This window comes from Typha angustifolia, chromosome 6 (assembly GCF_048772165.1).
Source record: "Typha angustifolia cultivar Huaian chromosome 6, ASM4877216v1, whole genome shotgun sequence".
Classification (NCBI taxonomy): Eukaryota; Viridiplantae; Streptophyta; class Magnoliopsida; order Poales; family Typhaceae; genus Typha; species Typha angustifolia.
The window spans coordinates 9,885,017-9,907,193 of NC_133244.1; the positions used below are offsets into that span (position 1 = coordinate 9,885,017).

Below are 22,177 nucleotides of genomic sequence, written 5' to 3' on the forward strand. Positions count from 1 at the left end.
TCAAAGATAAGTTTATGAATAGTATTTTTCTATAAAGGCACGCAATCCGAGGATCATTTCCATCCTCGACGTCACTATTAACGGGCTCGCTCGCGCACGCACTCCAAAGTTCCAACCCATCGTTGTCGTCGTCCTCTACTCTACCTTCTCTTCCAACTCCCGGATCAGGACTGTGTCAGGATCAGGATTAGGGTTGCCATCCAACTACCCCCTCTGTCCTTATCACGTTTTATAAGTTATTTAAATAATGTCATCCCATCGTCATGTATAAATCTACCTCCTCTGGCCCATTCCGTGCGCCTACCACACTCCTTCGCCCTTCTTCCTCGATCTTAGAACCCATCTCGCGTTCTCCATCTTCTCGTCGCTCCTCCTCTTTGATCGGAGCGAGATCTGTCGGCTTCTCGAGGCCCTCTAGTGCGCTATCGAGGTCGGTGCTTGGATCGCCGGTTTCTTCGCGGTACGGTTCGGATTGGAGGTCTTCGGTTAGCCTTAGGGCTCGGATCAGGAGTTCCGCACCGGTGATCGAGCGGTTCGGGAGGAAGATGGCGACCGCTGGTATGGATTTGAGCCGTATTTGGTTTTCTATTTGAGTTCTTGCGGATTTTGGTCGCTCATTTTCGTATTTGATGCATTTTCATGAGATCTGATAGAAAACATTTCAAACAATTATTGTGCTAATTCGTTAGTACCAGATACATCCAGTGACAGCACTTTTCAATATTTATTTTGATATAAAAATTTGTTTGTTATGCTTGTTATTGTCTTATCATTTGTACGCCTCTGTGCATTGCAGCTAATGAGAACGCCTTCAAGGACATCCTAACCAGCCTTCCCAAGCATGGAGGTGGTGAATTTGGAAAGTACTACAGTTTACCTGCACTAAATGATCCAAGGATCGGTAATGCCTATATTTTATCCCGATGAATTGACAGGGTCATCATTTATTTTTAGGACATTTGTGGAATGTAGGAAAGGAGTTATACCCAATGATATATTCTTTTGCCTGATGATCTCTTTGTTGAGAACTATTCCATTGTTTGTTGTTGGCGTTCAATATTGCTAATTGTTGAGGTTCAACCATGCGTGACTTTTTTATGTTGATTTCTGTTTCTCCAGTGCTTTTCCCAATATCCTTATCATTATCTAATACAGAACTTGATCTTTGTAACAGATCGACTTCCATACTCTATACGAATTCTTCTTGAGTCAGCAATCCGTAATTGCGATAACTTCCAGGTCACCAAGTATGACGTTGAGAAGATAATTGATTGGGAAAATACTTCTCCCAAGCTAGTTGAGATCCCCTTCAAGCCAGCTCGTGTCCTTCTGCAGGTCCTTTTAGAAGGGTCCACATGCATTCTTTCACACCTTCTATAGCATTCTCTCTGGTAACAAACTAACAATTTTGCTAACTCTCCAGGATTTTACTGGTGTGCCTGCTGTTGTTGACCTTGCTTGCATGCGTGATGCCATGAATAAGCTAGGCAGTGATTCTAATAAGATCAATCCTTTGGTGCGTGCTTTTGTTCACATTTATCATGATTCTCCTGTCTTCCGTCCAATTTTCAATAATTTGCAAGGCAGATGTTAAGCATTAGTGGTAGTTATATCTTGTTATTTTGAGATGTTATTAGCACTTCCCTGAACCACTTCACTCTTGTATTACTAATTAAAAGTTCCCAGTTTCTCTTCTTTTAAGTCAATATCTGATCGACCTATTGAAAATGTACCACTCATCAGATTCATGTTCCTTATATCTCGTTTTTCTACCCAATGCAGGTTCCAGTGGATCTTGTTATTGATCATTCAGTGCAGGTAGACGTAGCGAGATCAGAGAATGCAGTGCAAGCAAATATGGAACTTGAATTCCAAAGGAACAATGAAAGATTTGGCTTCCTGAAATGGGGATCTACTGCTTTTCACAATATGCTAGTTGTTCCTCCAGGTTCTGGTATTGTTCACCAGGTAAAGAGTTTCAAAAGATATTATCTCTTTACTACAATACCTTTTCTTTAACACAAAGCCCCTTGATTTATTAAACTATTAAAGATCTATTTAACTGGATCTCTAACTGGAGGTCTAAATTTCAGGTTAATTTAGAATATCTTGGGAGAGTTGTTTTCAACACCAATGGCCTTCTATATCCTGATAGTGTGGTTGGAACTGATTCCCATACTACTATGATTGACGGATTAGGGGTTGCTGGTTGGGGAGTTGGAGGGATCGAAGCAGAGGCTACAATGCTTGGTCAGGTAAAGAGGACAAAGGAAGGAAAAAGAATAACACCTAGAGAATTTAATCCAAGTAATAACCTGCAGATAAAATGTTTATCTGTGCAAATACTGAATCACATGCTTTTTATTGCACATTCTGCCACTTACGAATTACAAGTTGATACAAGATTGCTGTCAATACCCTTCATTAATAGATGTCGTTTCTTGCTTCTTGCATTTAGTTTGATCTGGAGTGCCTTTGTTTGATACTTAATTATGATTCAATTTCCTTTATTCTTCTTATCCTATTTTTATATTTAATTTTATGAGTTTATCTAACAGTAGCAGTAAATGCATAAGGTTATACGGTGCATGTGCTTTTGATTGACTGGTGCATCATGTCTTTCTTGGCAGCCTATGAGCATGGTGTTGCCTGGTGTAGTTGGCTTCAAATTGTCTGGGAAATTGCAAAATGGTGTCACAGCAACTGACTTAGTTTTAACTGTGACTCAAATGTTGAGGAAGCATGGGGTCGTTGGCAAGTTTGTTGAATTCTATGGTAGTTAAATCTTACCTTGTGGGTGAATCTACATGCTCTCTTTCTTGCTTCTTTGTACTTGAAGTTGAAAGTTGGAACCTTATTTTGTACAGGTGAAGGTATGGGTGAGCTGTCCTTAGCTGACAGGGCAACAATTGCTAATATGTCCCCTGAATATGGAGCGACCATGGGCTTCTTCCCTGTGGATCATGTAACCTTGCAATATCTCAAGTTGACAGGAAGAAGTGATGAGACAGTAAGTTTTGCATTTTGTCAGAGAAATACAGATACATGTCCTTTGCTATTGTACAATTTTGAACTTTAATCAGCTGAGTATTCTGATGGACCTTAGAATATACAATGAATTTGATTACAAGAACTTCACAAAGAGAATATGATATTTTTCTTCACTACAAATTTCCTAGTTTTAAGTGGGTAATCATGATAATTAACTTTACAGTTGTTTTTAGTTCCAATTCTCATGTAAATTAGAAAGTTTTTTTTTCTGCTAATATTTCTTGTTCAAGAACTTCTAGGTTATCTTACTGACTTACTGCAAAGAAATCCTTCTGTTGTTTGTAGGTGTCAATGATAGAGGCTTATTTGCGAGCAAACAAGATGTTTGTGGACTATAATGAGGTGCAGTTACTTACTTCCAAATTTATTATTTATCAATTTTGAATCTTTGATACCAATGAGATGCATGACATGCTTCTCAAATTCTGAAACCAGCCACAAAAAGAAAGAGCATACTCGTCTTATTTAGAGCTGGACCTTTCAGATGTGGAGCCTTGTATTTCAGGTCCAAAAAGGTATCAGATATCTATTCACATTCCAAACTCCAACCACTTTTAGGAGGGTTATCCTTTAGCTACGTTTTCTTATTTATTAGTTATTTCTTTCGCTCTTGTGATCTGAGGCTTCTTTATGACAGGCCTCATGACCGTGTTCCATTGAAAGAAATGAAGGCGGACTGGCATGCTTGTCTGGATAATAAAGTCGGATTCAAGGTGACATGTTGAGCCAACTCACCTGTGGATAGTTTTTGGGTGTAGTTATGGGGTGGGGCCATGTAAAATTTTGTGCCTATATTGATCAGCAAAACCCTTCTGAAACCTTATTCATATGTTGTTCTTAGTTGCTTGTTTTACCTTTATCTTCATCTTTCATACTATTAGATTGTTGCTAGGGAGTTCAAGCAAAAAAAATTTGATCAGTCTAGTTGAACATAAGTTTATTTTTGCTGGAAATGATTAAAATAGTTGTTAATCCATTAATTCTGTACTTGAACTATATCCAGATAGTAACTTGAGTTTTATTTTCATGTGAAATTCCACTCAATGACTTGTCAGCAAGTTCTTAAGGCATAGATGAACTTTGTTTCACATTTATAGAAGTCAATTTGATCTCTTTACACAAAATAAAAGTAGCCATTTATAGTACTCTCTTTCAGGGTTTTGCGGTGCCAAAAGAATTACAAGAAAAAGTTGTGAAGTTTGATTTTCATGGACACCCTGCGGAACTCAAGCATGGGAATGTTGTTATAGCAGCTATAACTAGCTGCACCAATACGTCAAATCCCAGTGTTATGCTTGGTGCTGGTCTTGTTGCAAAGAAAGCCTGTGATCTTGGTCTTGAGGTGAGTGTTGTTTTATATATCTTTGTCAACTTTCATATATGTACATTGTTGAATGGCAATATTTTCTGCTTATTTTTTTCTTCATACATTTGGAAGTTCATGACTTGGGTAGCTTGTTCTGCCCCTGCTTTCTTTTGACTAATGGTGACTAATTTCTTTCAGGTCAAGCCATGGATCAAAACAAGCCTTGCCCCAGGTTCTGGAGTTGTCACTAAATATTTGCTTAAAAGGTATTAGATTATGCTTGCATGATTCTTATGAAAGGTGGACCACCATTAACTTAGAAGTACTTATGTTGAAGTGGATGGTTCATGATTATAATATTCAATTCTTACAGTGGACTTCAAGAATATTTGAATAAACAAGGCTTTCATATTGTTGGATATGGCTGCACTACATGTATTGGAAACTCTGGGGATCTTGATGAGTCTGTCAGTGCTGCAATTTCGGATAATGGTAACATCATATTTGATCTATTTATTGCATATGTCACTATCTAGCACGCTGGTTTTCTGTTCCTTCATTACACTTTTTAATGTTATTCTAAACTCCGTTTTTCAACAGATATTGTTGCTGCTGCTGTTCTTTCTGGAAATCGGAACTTTGAGGGCCGAGTGCATCCTTTGACTCGAGCTAATTATCTTGCTTCGCCACCTCTTGTTGTTGCTTATGCTCTTGCTGGAACAGTAAGTGAAAATTGTTAGTTTCTTCTATGTTCATTGTTGCATGTGGAGAGCCTCTTGCTTTGAGTTTCCTTATTTAATCCTAATCAGGTTCAGAGTCAAAAGGTTGATCCAATAATAAAATTGAATTGGCATGGATAACATCCTGATATAGGCTGGGTAATCAAGAGTTTATAGTTGCACACAAGTTTGAACAGACCAATCTAGCTTTTCTGTTTAATCACATGCAACAGTTACAACTAGTAAATCATTGATTTATCATCAAACATTTTGAACTTCTCGTTGTATTTGTTTCTTAAATATATTAGTATCTGTCTTTTCTTTTTTATTCCCTTTAAGAGACAAAATATACTTCTGAAAAGAATCAGGTATGGTGTCTTGAGTAAGCTATATGTAAATACTGTTTTACTCCTTTAGTCATTCGACATTCTTTGTTTTCTTATAATGTGTTTTTTTTAAACTTCCAGCTGTTTCAAAATTCATAAAAACTAGTAATTTCAATGTCAATTAATATAGGTGGGAATATCTTTTGTGGTTGTTGTGATTTTCATTACATTATTGTTTCTCATGGAAATCTCCAACACGTCTTTCAGGTTGACATTGATTTTGAGAAGGAACCAATTGGAGTGGGGAAGGATGGCAAGAACGTTTACTTTAAGGATATATGGCCTACAACTGAAGAAATAGCTGAGGTAGGCACTGTCAATCAATTTAGGAATTTTCCTGCTAATGCTTCTTGAATCTTTGTTCACACTCATATATGTTAATAATTGCTGAAAAAGGTAGGGCAGTTTCTCTTTAACTTTTCTTCCCTCTCTTTCCGTACCTTTCTCCTGATAACCTTGCCAACGAATGAAAGGCCTTATGGGAAAGAATCTGATTTTCTCTCTAAATAGATTTACTTTATTACCTTCATTGATCCAAGACCTCTGAGTTTTTGGTTGTTATTATGTTCCTTATTCTTCTTTACTTGTATCATGTATAATTTTCTCTTATAATTCCATAAGATCTTATCATGTAGCATAATTTTCTTTAACCAAATTCAGTCAAAAGAACTTAATAGTTAAGAGCGCATGACAGCTGAACAGATCAAGTAATATACGATCAATGTTAAGAGATCTAATTTTCTTCATGTCTCTAGAATTTAATTAGGTTCCTTCTAACGAGCGGCAACTGCAGGTTGTTCAATCCAGTGTGCTGCCTCATATGTTTAAGAGCACTTATGAGGCGATCACAAAAGGCAATCCAATGTGGAACCAACTTACTGTTCCAGCAACAACCCTCTATTCATGGGACCCAAAATCTACATATATTCATGAACCCCCATATTTCAAGAACATGACCATGTCTCCACCTGGTCCCCATGGGGTGAAAAATGCCTACTGCTTATTGAACTTTGGTGACAGCATTACAACAGATCATATTTCACCAGCAGGAAGCATTCACAAGGATAGTCCTGCTGCAAAGTACCTACTTGAGCGTGGTGTGGACCGGAGAGACTTCAACTCATATGGTAGCCGTCGTGGAAATGATGAAATAATGGCAAGGGGAACTTTTGCCAACATTCGTCTCGTGAATAAACTTTTGAAGGGAGAAGTTGGACCAAAGACTATTCACATTCCAACAGGGGAAAAACTCTACGTGTTTGATGCAGCAACTGTAAGCATACTATCCATTTTCAATTTCAATAGCTTAAACTATTTTGGTTTTAGTTTACTATAGTGGAAACACATATATGACTGAAGGAAATGCTGATTTTCTTGATTTAATATTTGAAATAGTGATTACATTTTTACACATGCTTCTTGAATGGGGAGCTGCAATTTTGGAGAGACACATTGTTTTTTTTTTTTTCATTTCAAATGCTTTTTGAATTTGAAGTCCTTTTCAGATTTGTGATATTACAGTTTTTATTTAGCATTGACAACCTAAAATTATGCCAAAATGATTCTTCAGAACTCAAGAATAAACAATACAGGCAAAAGGAATATAGTTGCCCTACAAGTGCAGGTGGGAAGTTGGATATGTACAGTTAACTTATGTAGCATCAAATCTAAAAGAAGTATGAACATGTCAAATACATCTATGTGCTAGAGGATCATTGGTCTATGTTGTCATGATTTAGATTTTGATATGTGCTGTTGATGATAGTACAACACCCAAAATATACACTTAGTATAGTGATCAAACATCCTGGCATCCCTCTAAAAGCAAACTAACTAGCTAATAAAATTATTGCTGCCAATTAATGCTTCCACTAGTTTTACTTTCCTTCTTTGCCTGTGAATTTGGTTTCATTATGTAGCCCGATAGATGAAGAAAATTACGATCTAGTTGTACTATCTATTCTATTTGTAGCTTTTTGGATGTTCATCTATTTAGGGAATTTTTTTGACTCAAGGTAAATCAGTTTTCTTATTTGTGAGGCCATCTGTATTTGATTACTTTGCAGAGGTACAAGGCTGATGGCCATGAGACTATAGTTTTGGCTGGAGCAGAGTATGGGAGTGGTAGCTCCCGAGACTGGGCTGCCAAAGGCCCAATGCTACTGGTGAGTACTTTTGTACAGGCTTCTAGTTTCTTTTTCATTAATTGATTTTGCTTTTTGACATGCATGATACTATTTTACCAACAGGGGGTCAAAGCTGTGATTGCTAAGAGTTTTGAGAGAATTCACCGCAGCAATTTAGTTGGAATGGGTATAGTCCCACTTTGTTTCAAACCTGGTGAGGATGCTGACTCACTTGGTCTTACTGGGCATGAGCGATACACAATAGACCTCCCTAGTGAGATACGACCTGGACAAGACATTAATGTTGTGACAGACACTGGGAAGTCATTCACATGTACAGTTCGCTTTGACACAGAGGTAAGTCTGTGTTTACCCTAGCGATGTCAAACTTCTGATAGATCTTTCTATGACCAATTTGTGAGGCAAATTCTGTTAATTGGAAGAACTAGTCTCTTTTAAACTCATCCGGTGCCTTGTCAAACTTTCTTTCTCTGGATGATCCTTGTTGAAGTTTTCAACATTACTGGAAGACCACCATCCTCTGCATAATTTATTGTAGTCTTCTATGATCCTTGTTTTCTGTCAATGACTCGAAATCTATTGATGCAGGTGGAATTGGCTTACTTCAACCATGGAGGCATTCTTCCCTTTGTCATCCGCAGTTTGATTAATTCTCAACAATAAACCAGAACAGTCTCACTTTCCCAATCTCCAGTTGTAAGAGCAGCCTCAGACTGAGAATTTTATTGTCAAACGGGTAGCATTCCAATAAAGTTGAAGGCAACTGCCTCCTGAGCTTGACATTTAATCAAGCAGTGGCTTTGTGGCTTTGATAAAAGAAAGACTCGATGTGAACACCTTTTTTTTGCAAAGGAGATTATTCAACTATTTCCTCCAGTTTGTACGAGATGCTTGTTTGCCTGACATTTTATCCTCTCTTCACAATTCACAGCTCCTATATTTCTGCTTTAGTCTGGTCATTATATTCTCTGTCAACGTTTTGCAGTTAAGGTTTTGCAGTTAAGATGTGTGTTGCTCTCCGGCCCCAGGTAATTGATTTCACAATATAAGCTTTTATCTTTTCCTTCTTTTTTTGGTATGATATCAAGATATTCCCTGTGGGTGATAGGGTGACATGCATCCTTGATTAGGCGCTAATCCTATCCTTATACAATATGTGCCTGATAACAACAAATTTTTTTAAATCAATTACACATTCAGGTTTGAAAGAAGAAAACTGGTGGATTTTTACTAGCAACCCATGGTAATCCCTGAAATTAGAAATGAAAAAGAACCGCGGTTGACAAGAAACAGTCAAGTGAATGTTTGCTGATTTCTCCAATATATGGAATAGAGAGGATAATGAGCCCAGGCATCACTGAGGGGGGTTGGGGTGGGCGGTAGAGAGAAAATTGGGTTCAGATGCCGGCATTCACCACACAAGTCCATTTCACATTTTGATACATTCGAGAAACGAGAATGTAACTACACAGATAACCAATAAATTTTCTCAAAAACATTACGCACTTAGATACATCCGAGAAACAAGAATGTAACTACAGATAACTGATAATTTTTCTATAAAAAAAACTACGGATAACTGATAAGGTCGTTACCTAACTCTTATTTAAGAACTTGCTAGCTTGGGCGGCAAGGGCAATGGATTTTGCACTAGTGCTGCCCATCAAGAATTCTCTTTCTGCACGTCGTCTGTGCTGCCTCACATTTTTGGCTCTCTTGGGAGCCAACCTTGCGTCTCTCTCCACAAATGCTAGCCTGAATCTCTCTGCCATGGGTATTTCGAAGGCATCATCAGAGGATGTGTGGAGATGGCTCCTCCTAGCAGCAGCAGTAGCCCACGTATTGGGATCAATGTCCTCAACTATGGAGTGGTCAAGAGCTACATCCGCCAATGCTTCTATAGGGACTTTCATCCCACGAAAGCTGATTGATGACGGCGGAGGGTTCAGAATAATTCGAGGGCATTCAGTGGCCAAAAATATCCTTGAATTCTCATCAATCTTCGGCTAACAAAAGAAGAGGATGGAGTCAGACACAACGAAGAGGACGACTATATATTGTCATTACAGAATAGCAACTCAAGTTCTTATTTATGAAACTTTAGACTGACACAAAAACAACAAGGTATACTTAGTTATTTATAATTTTACGTTAACAGATCCTTACCATAAGATAATTCTATTATTGACTTTTCATTCTTTTGAAGTTTGAAATGATATGATCATAAAAGGAAAGAATAGAAGTTGGAGACTAAAGTGTCTTTGACTATCATATAAATAAACAGTATGCGTAACCGAAAATATATAAATATATACAGATACAGATATATGACTAAGAATGGAACCACAAATCTATTGCAGACAGCAAACAATTTATAGTGGCTACTGTCCGAAAATTTAGAAAATGGCCACTCCTACCATCCTACACACTTGTAATATATTTACAGAATGATAAAGTATCGAATGAAACAATAATCAAAAGAAATTCAGAAATATCAGCTAAAGATGGTTGCATACCCACACAAGCCACCGTAGTGATTGTGCACCATTTCCAATTTCGCTGTTATCCAAATCTTCCCACGAGTCTTCTTCAATCACATTCAATTTGGGTTTCAAGATACCCAAACACCTGCGTGCACTGGAATCACTCCTTGGACACCCTCTGCAATCATCGCATTTAACTTCTGTTCATATCCTGTTATATAAATTTATGCACAGTCAAAACCATAATTGATGCTATCTCGTAAGCAGCATGAAATACAGCAAGACCTCAAAAATTGTCGTATCATGGGCTGCATACTGTCAGTTAATTGGCTTTCAATGCTTAACTGGAACATAAGTTCCCACAAGGATCATATCATGCAAGCACCCATTGGCAAGGATTTTATGTGACATGCTAGGACATACCTGCATCTTGCCAGCACATCAAATAATATTCCATGAAAATTCTCTCATTACAGCTCTCAGGGAACTATTTAACACCTAACGGACAACATGTATAGGTTTGCACATCATTAGAAATTATTGCAAGTTCGTCCTCACAACAATACGTCATTACCTATACCAGTTTAGCCTTTCACCAGTCTTGGGTTTAGCAGGCCCAAATTATGAGGAGCCTAACTGGAAACAGATAGAGGTAACAAAAAGCTGAAAAACATTTGTTTCCAGCTACAGTAATTCCGTGGAAGATTTTACCTCCTAGTTTTCAAGACCCTCAAAACCAAACTCAATCTAGCTCTATAAAGTACATAGTCAATTTAATACAATTAGGATAGCATTCATCCAGTTAAAATTTAGCATCCTACACACTGACAATTATGTGAAATTCAAATAATACAACATGCAGATGCAAGCCAACATAAAGGTAACGAGTACAAATAACACACATGCAGAATAAATAAAGCATACCCGCATCTCAATATTTGCAAAGATTCGCAGTGGCATATAACCTCTGAAATACCAGCAGCACTGATCTTCTCACATCGGCTGCATAATAAGACAACCAACCAATTTTAACATATCTATTCTTTAAAGAAGATGCAATGTAGAAGATAGTAATCAGGAAAATTTTAACAGATCTAATAATAGCTTTCTATTGCATATTTGCATCTATTGAATCTCAGTTTTCTAGTAGTTTTGTGGTATGTTTGTTACTATGTTACTATCGAACCTAACTAACAACTGACTCTAATACTCTCACTTTGTTTTTGTTTTCCCATACCATATAGCATTTCAACAACTATATTTCTCCCTAAGGAAAAATGGGCTAGTAATAGCTTCTAAAATAAAGCTACCAATTCACAATCAAGATTTAGACTTTTGACTTACCTATCTTTTTCTAACTAGGAGGTTATATACCCCAAAGAAATCTTACAGGACAAGTTTTAAAAATGGATGATATTTGTATAAGGATGATGTTATGTGTAATAGCCATCAGAAGTACCTAACATCAACAGCCCGGAGATTAGTACATGTCTTTGCTATAGTTGCCAGGCCAGAATCAGTCACATCTGATCCAGATATATCTAGAAGCTCCCAAGAGCACTCAGCAAGTGCAACAAGGATCTCATCGTTCAATAACTTTCTCCTCCTAGCAATAGCCACCAAAGCCAACTGCAGATAAGTTACAAGCATAGAGTTATATCCACAACTAACACCACAATATGTACATCAAAACCTGGTTGCTATGCATTGTAATATCTATTAATGAAAAATAATCAGCTAGGCATTGACATTCAAATCCATGCAGGCATGTTTTCTCACTTAAGTACTAGGCATCCATAAACAAAACATTTTATCCCCATTCTTTTCTCTTACTTCGTAAATAAGTAGAAATTCCGTTGGAAAATGAAATGAAAAGAAAAAGAAAAAATTACAAGACTTGAGTGACCACAAAATAAGCAATTTAAAAACACATGGACTACAGAATAGCCCACCCCCAGTCCCCACAAGAATATACCACAAATACACCATTAACACAAAGCCTTGATACAATATACATGTTGTGCGGTTACCTTGATATCAGGTGGAAACCCAGCAGAAATCTCCGAAATATCAGTCACGATATCCTCAAAATGTTTCCCGAGGAATCCGAGGCATAAACTGACCAACCTCCGAGGCTTGGATTTCTTCGCATGTACAGCTGAAGAAGTTGATTTCAGAGAGTTATATGTAAGTATATTTCCATAGACAGCAGCCACTATGACAATGCAATTAAGTTAAATTTTTATTCCACATCAATGAATAAGTAGTGTCAGTTGGACAACACTTAACCACGAAGTGGTGTGTCATAGTCTGTCGCCTTTGTTACAAACAATTCTATACTAAGTATCTTTGCTTGTGTTTCTCACAGTGAGCTTCTATGCACCTCCAACATGGCACTTACCTCATCACATACCCACTGGCCTTTCGAGCCCACAATTAAAAAGTGAGAAGTTCTTGTTTACGAAGCAGATCATCTACTGCGTTGACTACAGTTACTTCCTGAAGCCATAATAATCAGCCAAGGAGGGCCTTGGCTCCATATGTTTCGAGCTTGCTTATTGATTTGTAGGAATTGACAGCAATTCGAGTAAATGAAGTACGTACGACAAGGAAACTCATCCACGCGATCAAATATCTCATCTTAAACCAAGACAAGAATGGATGTTAAGCAAGGATCCGTCAAATCAAGACAGAAACCCCCCAAAAAATAAACCGTTAACCAATTCTTACTTGCCAACAAAAAGATCTTAAGAAGAAAAAAAAATACGCAAAAGAAGGGTAATTGCATCCGAAAACCTAGCTCTTTGAAAACAATAGGAATTTGAGAGCTCACAGAGAGATTGGGGTAGAGCGATCGATGGCACGGATGCGTGGCGCGGCGTGAGACGAAGATTCTTGAGAGATGAGGTTACTTCTGCGATCGCCGATTTCCCCTTTTCCATGGAAGGAAGAGAAATCCCGAAACAACGACAAGAAAGAGCAATGTAGAGCAACAAGAAGTTCATATATATTACGTAATATATAGGGCAAATACTTCGGTAACCTCTAAAATTTACTCTCTTAACTAAATTATAATAGATATTATTTAAATTTAATTTTTTAGAGATAGACTTTAATTTAAATATAATTCTCTATCTCTATCTCTATCTTATCTCTATCTCTATTACATTTAATTTAAATTAATCTTAAACTAACGAGAGATATGTATAAATAATAAAAAATAATTAAATAGATAAAATTTAATTAAATTTTTATCAAGTTAATTATAAAAAGATATTAATACTTTATTATGATATATATACATTACTTCAAGTTAAAGGTAATATAGATCTTTTACTTGATAAATTATTAAAAATATATATATAAGATAATATATTTAAATAATAATAATGATTATTGAATCGATTATATCTTTTAAATTTATTATATTCTTATTATACTCTTAAAAATTTTAATAGTTAAATCTTCATTAAATTAATTGATAATCGAGTACTATTACGAAAGAAGTGCTTTATATATAAATATATACCGGGAGAGACGAAAATTTCACGTGGGAAAGCCGACATTAGATTGGGTTATGGGCCGAAGAAATATACTAATGGGCCTAAGAAATATACTAATGGGCCTAGAATGTTATTGGGCTAGATTTGATCCTTTATGTTTTATAGATATCAGAAATTCGTATAAGATCGATCCTAAGTTGATGTAATTTTCTTTTGGTCGTTATTTACAAATAATTTCCATTGTAATACAAGGACAAATCGGGCCCAAGATTGTTTACAATCTCTCAGATCATTATAAGTTGTTTTTGAGAAAGACTATTCATCAAATTGTTATAATAATGCATACAAAATGCTATCCTGCTGCCTCTCAAAATAGATACAGCATCATTCCACCTCGGTTATTAAAGAGAGGTTCAGCAATTACCCAAGTCTGCACTTCCAGATCTTAGAATACTCAGCATGAATTCAAGAGACTGCTTGGAAAGAGTTGGTGAAGGTGATCAATGAGAGCTTAGAATTTTAAAATCTTTGACATGCATGGTGTTTCAGGCGATCTCGATAGCAAGACATCGGCATTTTGATGCTAAAAAAAAGTTATTTTCCACAAATCATCTGCAATTACACAGTAAACCATGCATGCACATCTTTCCCTTTACATTAACAAAAGCATTTGTACATCATCATCTGCACATATATTGAATGATTTCTGAAAAATAAACTACAAGGGGATGTTAAGATTCTGTATTCATAGCATGAGAAAATTTGAATGAGTAAACTGATTGAAAGAGTGATGCCAATGTACATTCCCACACATTTAATCAATCTGAATACGTCGAATAGGCTGCAAAAGGCAAACCCCACCTAAATAATTGTAGCATAAGTACATAACACGCAGTCGGAGGTTTCTTGCCTGAAATAATGTTACATATAGCTCTCAGACTTGCATAGCTTTGCAGGTGAGAGGAGGTAATGCTCAAAAAGTTCATCCAACACTTAGGATAATCTGCATCAGACATTACTTTGCTTGTAGTACTTTGTATCCAGAACTTGTTTCCCACACATGGCACAAACACCTGATTTCAATAAGAAATAATTCAATAATAAACATATATATCATTTTCAATTCTAGACAGTATATAGGGACACGATTCAAGCATAGACGTTTTGTCACTAAGCCGATACTAAGTGTACCGGTAATTGCATCCATGAATGAGAAAGCCTAGATGATGTCGGCAGGTAGGTTCATCTGGCCAATTGTTTCTAAGGTCTAACATGGAATTATGAACAAAATCACATTACGGAGACGAGTCGGAAAAAAAAAATTGCAGTTGGATTTAGTGACTGCCGATGCTCCATTCTCTCCTAATATAATTTTAATTACAGCATTCTGACATTCTCAGATGGGTATATTTTTAACATAAGAAATAAAGATGAATCCTTGAGGTAACATGAGAGTTGGTATCATCAAGAGTTCCTCACCTTTTGAGTAAGCGCATGTGTGGCAGTACTTAGCATCTTGATGTACTTGCTGCTTGCAAATGGTGCACTTTGTCTTTCCATAAGGTGTCCATCTAAATTTAAAAACAAAGCAGAAAATTACAGCATTGCATAAGATTCCTGCAACCAAGAATAGTTAAGCAGCGACAAGAATAAGTAGTTTGAGTTGATAACAGGCAGATGCTTCTGATGGACAAAATTAAGCTAGAGGCAGTGCATGACAAGTAGTGAATGACAACTCTAGGAACCAGAATTGAAGGCAATAAACACAAGAAGTAGTTATTAAAAATATAGACTTCTATCCATGGCTACCAAGCTCGTGATCCAATAATAGGGTCCTATAATCATATGATCCCAAATTAAACAAATGAACTGGATCTTATCAAGATATTTTTTCGATGTATAGTCGCTTTGAATCTCAATCTGAATCATATAGGAGCCACAGGGTATCACAATCTCAATCCAAAGGATCAATTTATTTTTATCCGAAATGATTTTAATGACAAAAACTAGCTGCATGTATTTGGTATATTAAAGAAGAGTTTGATACCAAACTTGGGATGAGGATTATCAATCAAACTTTTCAGCAATATCATGCCTTATACCAATTCATACAACTAGAAATTGCCCAGGACTAATCAGAAGACAAAAAAAAAAAAATCAATTCGTGCTAGATAGGATTTTGATGGCAGAAATTAAACAAAGAGGAAAAGAAGCAATACCCAGCTTAAGAAATCCCATAAAAAGCAAATAGAGACTAAATCGAAGAACTGTAATTTAATTGCACCAGTCAGAAGACAATAATTTAAACCAAACAAAGAATCAAGATACGATTCTGACGGAAGAAAAGGAAAAAAAGAAGAATGAAGAAAGACCTGTTCTTCTTGGAGAGGAGCTTGTTCTCGTTAATCTTTCGTCCCCCGCCTTCGGTGGTGTTGCTGGCGCCCTCCTTCCACTTGTCGGGAACGATCACCTTCGAGAGCTTCTTCTCGCCTGGAGGGTAGAATAAATACCATTAACCTCGAGCGCTCTTCTAGAAAAAAAAAAATAGGCAAAAAGATTGGATTTTGGTCGATTCCAGAGACGACGCTTACACTTCTCGCAGACCATCGTTTCCTTTCTTCGACGAGGATGGATGTGGGAAAAGGGTTGTCGAGAGAGGAGCTTCTTCTCGCTCGAAAAGAAGAGAGGAGAGAAGGGTGAGGAAAGAGAAAGAAACCCAAAGAAGAGAGAAAAAAGATTAAAAGAATAAGGTATACTTCGCCGCCGACTTTATAAATGGGTTGGAACTCGAACTGACGACATTAAGTCCTAACATCCCTGTTTCTTTCCTTTTTGTTATTGGGAGTCGATTTGTAAATATCTAAAAGAGGAGGGTTTTGGTAATAAATTCCAAACATGGAGAGTTATTTGCAAAAAAAGCCCCAAACCTCCTTTGATCTCCATAGATACTAAAAAAAAATAAAAGAAAGAAGCTACCATGAAGGCATGCTACGAATTTTCCAAAGACCAAACAGCATCCTCCGTCTCATTACCACCGCCACCTTCTTCTCCAGACTCCATCTTTCCTCCACCAATGGCGACCCCGAGACCCCAACTTGGGTCTCCACCAACCTCATATTCCAACGTCACCCTCGTCTCCTCTCTCTCTCCAACCCCAACCAATCCCTTCCCCGTCTCCTTCCTATCCTCGCCTACGCCATCGTCTCAGGCCTCTTCCGCAACCCGTTTGTCTCCAGCCGCGTCCTCCTCTCCTCCATCTCCCTCTCTCCCCAAAATCTCCAGTTCGCTGCCTTGGTCTTTGCCCACGTCGAAAAACCCAATCTTTTCTCCTGGAACACCATCATCCGGGCCTTTGCCGCCTCAGACGAGCATTATTTGTCGGCCTTCAGGCTGTTTGACGAAATGCTTCAGACAGGAGCTCGCCCGGATAAGTTCACCTTCCCGTTCTTGCTCAAGGCTTGTCGTTCTTGTGATGAGCTCCGCTGGGGTAAGTTGGTTCATGGTCGTGCGTTTGTTCTTGGTTTTGATTCCGACCCATTTGTGCAAACGGCGCTCGTGGGCATGTACTTGTCTTGTGGGTCTCCTGCTGGATCACGTCGGTTGTTTGATGAAATGACTGAAAGAGATATTGTCGCGTGGACTGCCATGATTTCAGGTCTTGGTGGCCATGGTCTGCATAAGGAGGCATTGGAAGTCTTCAATGAGATCAGAAGTTGTGCTGCAAATGTTGTTCCGAATGTCGCGACTGTGGTCTCAACCATGTCAGCATGTGCAAACTTGGGGTCTCTGGAGCATGCCAAGAGCTTGCATGCTTACGTGGAGAAGGTTGGGTTGGAAAGGGATGTTTTTGTTAGGAATTCGCTGATTGATACTTACGCAAAGTGTGGAAGTCTTGCTTCTTCTGCTGCAATGTTTCATATGATGAGTGAGAAGGACTTGCATTCCTGGACAGCTATGATGACCGGCTTGGCTTCTCATGGCTTTGGCAAAGAGGCACTAGAAATATTTTCATGTATGCAGAAGACGGGAACTATGCCTGATTCAACAACTTTTGTCGCAATTCTTTCTGCTTGTAGCCATGCTGGATTGGTTAATGAGGGAATTATTATTTTTCAATCTATGGAGAGGGTCTATAAGGTCACTCCTGATATCAAGCACTATGGGTGCATGGTGGACCTTTTTAGTAGGGCTGGACTTCTTTCTCGGGCTTATGAGTTCATCATCAGCATGACACTGGAGCCCAACTTGGCAATCTTAGGGGCTCTCTTGAGTTCTTGCAGTGTTTACAGTGACTTGGAAGTAGGTGAACTTGTCATAGAGAAGATTGAATCATCTTGCCAGTATAAAGGAGGTGCCGATGTGCTACTGTCTAATATTTATGCTAATTGGAGTCAGTGGCATGAAGTAGTTTTCACTAGAGAAAGGGGACAGAGGAAAGCAAGTAAGCCACCAGGACAGAGTTGGATAGAAGTTAGGGGTGCTATTCATGAATTTGCGGTTGGAGATCGGTCGCATCCACTTTCGACAGAGATACATTTGTTGTTGGATGGGTTAGGAAAATTTATGTAAGGTTTAACTTGACATAGGTTCATCTCGAGCATCCATCATCTGAGTTTCTCCAACAGAAATTTGGATCTAAATGGATTAAGAATGAATGTGACTTTAGCTCATGCTTTCTTTCTCTTAAGAATGGATCATCTCAGGTATCTCCGCTACCTAGAATTCAGGTACAAAAAGGAGACAGTTCCTACTTCAATCTACAACTTGTACTGCCTAATGTACTTGCGGATGGATGCCACTGCTGGCAATCCTCAACTGAAGCTGCCTAAGAGCTTTAACAGATTGAGAAACCTGAGGTGCATCAATGATGGCGGCAATAAGATGTACCACGCAATAGCCGGGATTGGCAGCCTGACGACTCCCCAGGTGTTGCCGGAGTTATGGTTGGACAAGAAGCTCCGAGTTGAAGTTGGGCAGTTGAGAGACTTGAGGGAGCTAAAGAGGCCACCATTTCATATCCAATCTTGGGGTTATCAAGAGCATGACAGAGGCCATGAAAGTTAAATTGGAAAAGGAGTTTTGGAGTGTTTGTATTTATGCTTGGAAGATTTGGAGCCGGAGAAGATATAGAATCAGATCAAGCAGGAAGTACTCCGAGCTCTCTGCATCAAAAGTTACATGGGAGGCTTATACATCACCAGTTGTAGTTGTTATGGGTGTAACACAGTTTGTTTTGCCATTGTTTGTTTTCTTAAATAACAATATTGACAATTTGAATTATTTTGACAGATTTCCTCTCTCTAATTTTGAACGCATGCAACGATTCTTGGAATGTTCCAACGAACATGATCTTGTGAATTAGAATTGCATGGCATGAATGTTGGGATATTACAACAACCAGAACGAGTCAATTTAAAATTTTATACTCCTACTTACTTATGAGTTGGTAAATACTACCGTTATTTTACCAATTCGTCCATTGTATTCTTGGAATGTTGCAACACCAGTATGACCCACATTTGTTTAAATTGGATAACTAATTTGCTGATCTTTGAGTTTATCTTTCTTGTTTAGGGTTAAAATAATTTGATAGTATTATGGATAAGTGAGATCAGTAAATACACAGGTAAGCATTAATACCACCATTGACTACTACTCACTCTTCCCCATATGCAACTGACTTGATCCCCTGTATCCCTTTATGCAGAAATTTTTTGCATCAGATGCTTGGCAGGACCTAAGAGGCTGTTTACTTTGTTAAAGATTTTTTTTCTAGCACATGACTTGGCACAAAATTTGTGCTGCCACGTACCATACCTACTGCATGAAATTTAAAATGTTAATTTGTTTTCCATCACTCTTAACACTTTCCCCTTCTTTATTTAAGGAGCCCCAGAAGGCAGAGAGCAGCAAGAAATTTGGTGATGGGTTCTTCTTTGGTGGTCATTTTCTTTGCTCTTCTCTCCTTCACACTACTGGCATTTGGAGAAGATGAGGCGGGTGCTAAGAACCCTGGCCTTGTGTTGAACTACTACAGGGAGTCATGCCCACAGGCAGAGGAGGTTATAAGGGAGCAAGTGAAGTTGCTCTACAAGCGTCATAAGAACACTGCCTTCTCTTGGCTCAGGAACATATTCCATGACTGTGCTGTCCAGGTTTAAATTTACGAACTAATAAAACTAATTAATCTCTTGAATATTTTTGGGTCTTTTTTGGTTTTGCTTGAAAAGAAGGATTTTTGTTAAAGTTTGGTTCTTTTTTTTCCTTGAAATTTGCAGTCTTGTGATGCCTCATTGCTGTTGGATTCTACAAGGAGGAGCCTTTCTGAGAAGGAGGCAGATAGGAGTTTTGGGATGAGGAATTTTAGGTATCTTGAGACTATCAAGGAGGCTGTGGAGAGGGAGTGTCCTGGGGTGGTCTCCTGTGCTGATATCTTGGTCCTCTCTGCCAGGGATGGCATTGTTGCTGTATTGCTCTCTCTCTCTCTCTCTCTCTCTCTCTTATATGTGTGTTCTTAGTACTGGGTTGCTAAGGATTTAAGGATGGTACATTCTCATTTTTCTTTGTTAGGATTTTTGCTAGATAAGGGTTGTTTAGATCTCTGAACAGTCTCTATTACTTAAAAAAAAATTCATTCTCATGGAGAGGCAACTTGTTGTGATGCAGACCTCCTACTGAAAGCCGTGCAACCCTATGCATTAGTGCAGTACCATCAACCCTCGTCAACCTTAAGAAACCTCACTTTTATCTTCATAGAATCTTGCTGATTAGATGTGTATTTCATCCATTTTTATCATGGATTTATTTGGCCAGTAAGGTTAATTAATATTACCCTTGTTATCTAGATATTACAGAGGTCTTGCTTTCCTTACCTTCATACTTGCATGTTGTGGATTTGTTTGTTCTTATTCTAACAAGTTGATATTTACTTCTCTGCTTTCTCTCTCATAGTGGCCCAGATTTTTAGTTCTCTGTAGGACCGCATCCTACCAACCCTATGGTAGTGGATTAAAAGGACAAGACCTAGGAGGACTAAACAAATTACACATACTATCTCTTTCTTGAACTCAAAGTTTTTAAGAACTTGACAAATAATCCTGTCCTTGAGCTTATCTTCTTCTGTTTTCATTTTATTTTATATATAATTTTTTGTTGGTTTAAATCTTTTTACTGAGTCATGTGGAACCTTTTGTCTTGCTGCACTGATGAGTAATGCAGTTTGTCATGGTGGTTGTAGGTTGGAGGGCCATATATTCCTCTTAAGACAGGGAGAAGAGATGGAAGGAAGAGCAGGGCTGATTTGCTTGAGGAGTACCTCCCTGACCACAATGAGAGCATCTCTTCAGTCTTGGACAAGTTCAATGCCTTGGGCATTGACACTCCTGGGGTTGTGGCCCTCCTGGGTAACACCATCTTATCCACTCTTACTAAATTCAAGGATACACGGAGAACATCATCATCATATTCTATCTTGGCTGGCATCATCTCTTAACATGCGAATCCTTCTAGCATGATTTTACCCTGGCTTTTGTCATATTTAAATGCCATGCAAGTACAAGTATAACTTCACAGACCAAACCATAATTTGTCGACTCAGACCCATTTTTGATCACACTATCCAAGTAATTTGTCAACTCCAAATCACTCCATTACTCATAATCTATAGTACTTCATTTTGACAGCATACATACATAAGGAACTTTCAAGTTTATTACTTACTGCAAAAGGATTGTATCTATTTCCTCTCCCTTATAGACAACTAGTCCTCTAACAGTAGTCGGCCGCAGGATCCCACAGTGTCGGCCGCACGCACTGCGTGAAGCTGGTGCACCGCCTGTACCCGGAGGTCGATCCAGATCTGAACCCAGACCATGTTCCACATATGTTGAAGAAGTGCTATGACCCAATTCCTGACCCTAAGGCAGTGCAATATGTTCGCAATGACAGGGGCACTCCTATGAAGCTAGACAACAACTATTACCGCAACATTTTGGACAACAAGGGCCTCTTGCAGGTGGACCATCAGCTGGCCTATGACAAGCGCACCCGGCCATTTGTCAAGAAGATGGCCAAGAACCAGGAGTATTTCTTCAAGGAGTTCTCGCAGGCCATCACTATCTTATCGGAGAACAACCCGCTCACCGGTGACAAGGGCGAGATCCGAAAGCGTTGCAATGTGGCAAATAAGCACCACTAGAGAAGCCCATAAGGTTTTAGAGGTTGGTAGAGAATAAGGTGGTATGTGTGATGTTGTCTCACCAGCAGTACTAGTGAGTGGTAGTGATGATCAATGTCGCTTATATGGCTTTCTTTTGGTCAGCAGTAGAATATGATAGTATATGTAAGTGATGACAGTTCTGCTGTAATGGTTGAATGAATGGATATTATTTTTTTTTTCAGTTGTTGGTCATCTTTGAATCTTTCCAAAAGCTAGATCCTCATGCTATAAAAATCAAAGCTATGAGATATAGTTTCTTTAATTTCTTATACTTTTGCTCCCCACTTTGTGTAATGCTTAAGCTTGTCCAAAAATGATGAAAGAGAAAAGCAAAAAAATTGATAGCAATGCTACTTTATCAAGT

At 38.2% G+C, this 22,177-nt stretch overlaps 5 protein-coding genes across 6 annotated transcripts; 3 read left to right on the forward strand and 2 right to left on the reverse strand.

The window, feature by feature from the left end:
* The first annotated feature begins 140 nt into the window (after positions 1-140).
* Positions 141-8,559, forward strand: LOC140760866 (putative aconitate hydratase, cytoplasmic). The gene is made up of 20 exons (XM_073097926.1): positions 141-558; positions 797-901; positions 1,175-1,335; positions 1,424-1,516; positions 1,783-1,968; positions 2,094-2,255; positions 2,631-2,775; positions 2,868-3,010; positions 3,337-3,393; positions 3,487-3,566; positions 3,689-3,764; positions 4,208-4,393; positions 4,556-4,623; positions 4,731-4,849; positions 4,958-5,079; positions 5,670-5,768; positions 6,256-6,735; positions 7,529-7,627; positions 7,712-7,945; positions 8,198-8,559. Exons 1-20 carry the CDS (start codon positions 264-266, stop codon positions 8,270-8,272), a joined length of 2,985 nt encoding a protein of 994 aa, XP_072954027.1. The 5' UTR covers positions 141-263; the 3' UTR covers positions 8,273-8,559.
* A 501-nt stretch (positions 8,560-9,060) lies between these two features.
* On the reverse strand, positions 9,061-13,076 carry LOC140760867 (uncharacterized). Its single transcript, XM_073097927.1, has 6 exons — positions 12,926-13,076; positions 12,123-12,250; positions 11,552-11,721; positions 11,017-11,094; positions 10,126-10,270; positions 9,061-9,615 (listed from the first exon to the last, which is right to left on the reverse strand). Exons 1-6 carry the CDS (start codon positions 13,032-13,034, stop codon positions 9,205-9,207), a joined length of 1,041 nt encoding a protein of 346 aa, XP_072954028.1. The 5' UTR covers positions 13,035-13,076; the 3' UTR covers positions 9,061-9,204.
* A 1,347-nt stretch (positions 13,077-14,423) lies between these two features.
* Positions 14,424-16,345, reverse strand: LOC140761629 (uncharacterized). The gene is made up of 4 exons (XM_073099048.1): positions 16,187-16,345; positions 15,968-16,085; positions 15,075-15,166; positions 14,424-14,668 (listed from the first exon to the last, which is right to left on the reverse strand). The coding sequence occupies exons 1-4, from the start codon at positions 16,200-16,202 to the stop codon at positions 14,604-14,606; spliced, it is 291 nt and encodes a 96-aa protein (XP_072955149.1). The 5' UTR covers positions 16,203-16,345; the 3' UTR covers positions 14,424-14,603.
* A 109-nt stretch (positions 16,346-16,454) lies between these two features.
* On the forward strand, positions 16,455-19,476 carry LOC140761626 (pentatricopeptide repeat-containing protein At4g21065-like). 2 transcript variants are annotated; one of them, XM_073099046.1, is made up of 3 exons: positions 16,455-17,082; positions 17,251-19,221; positions 19,303-19,476. In XM_073099046.1, the coding sequence occupies exons 1-2, from the start codon at positions 16,581-16,583 to the stop codon at positions 18,162-18,164; spliced, it is 1,416 nt and encodes a 471-aa protein (XP_072955147.1). In that variant the 5' UTR covers positions 16,455-16,580; the 3' UTR covers positions 18,165-19,221; positions 19,303-19,476. The 2 variants fall into 2 exon arrangements, with proteins under 2 accessions (XP_072955147.1, XP_072955146.1); XM_073099045.1 differs by having other exon boundaries at positions 16,455-19,221.
* LOC140761628 (peroxidase 42) lies at positions 19,360-21,994 on the forward strand. Its single transcript, XM_073099047.1, has 5 exons — positions 19,360-19,403; positions 19,483-19,750; positions 19,874-20,062; positions 20,833-20,998; positions 21,383-21,994. Exons 1-5 carry the CDS (start codon positions 19,375-19,377, stop codon positions 21,790-21,792), a joined length of 1,062 nt encoding a protein of 353 aa, XP_072955148.1. The 5' UTR covers positions 19,360-19,374; the 3' UTR covers positions 21,793-21,994.
* Positions 21,995-22,177: the final 183 nt, after the last annotated feature.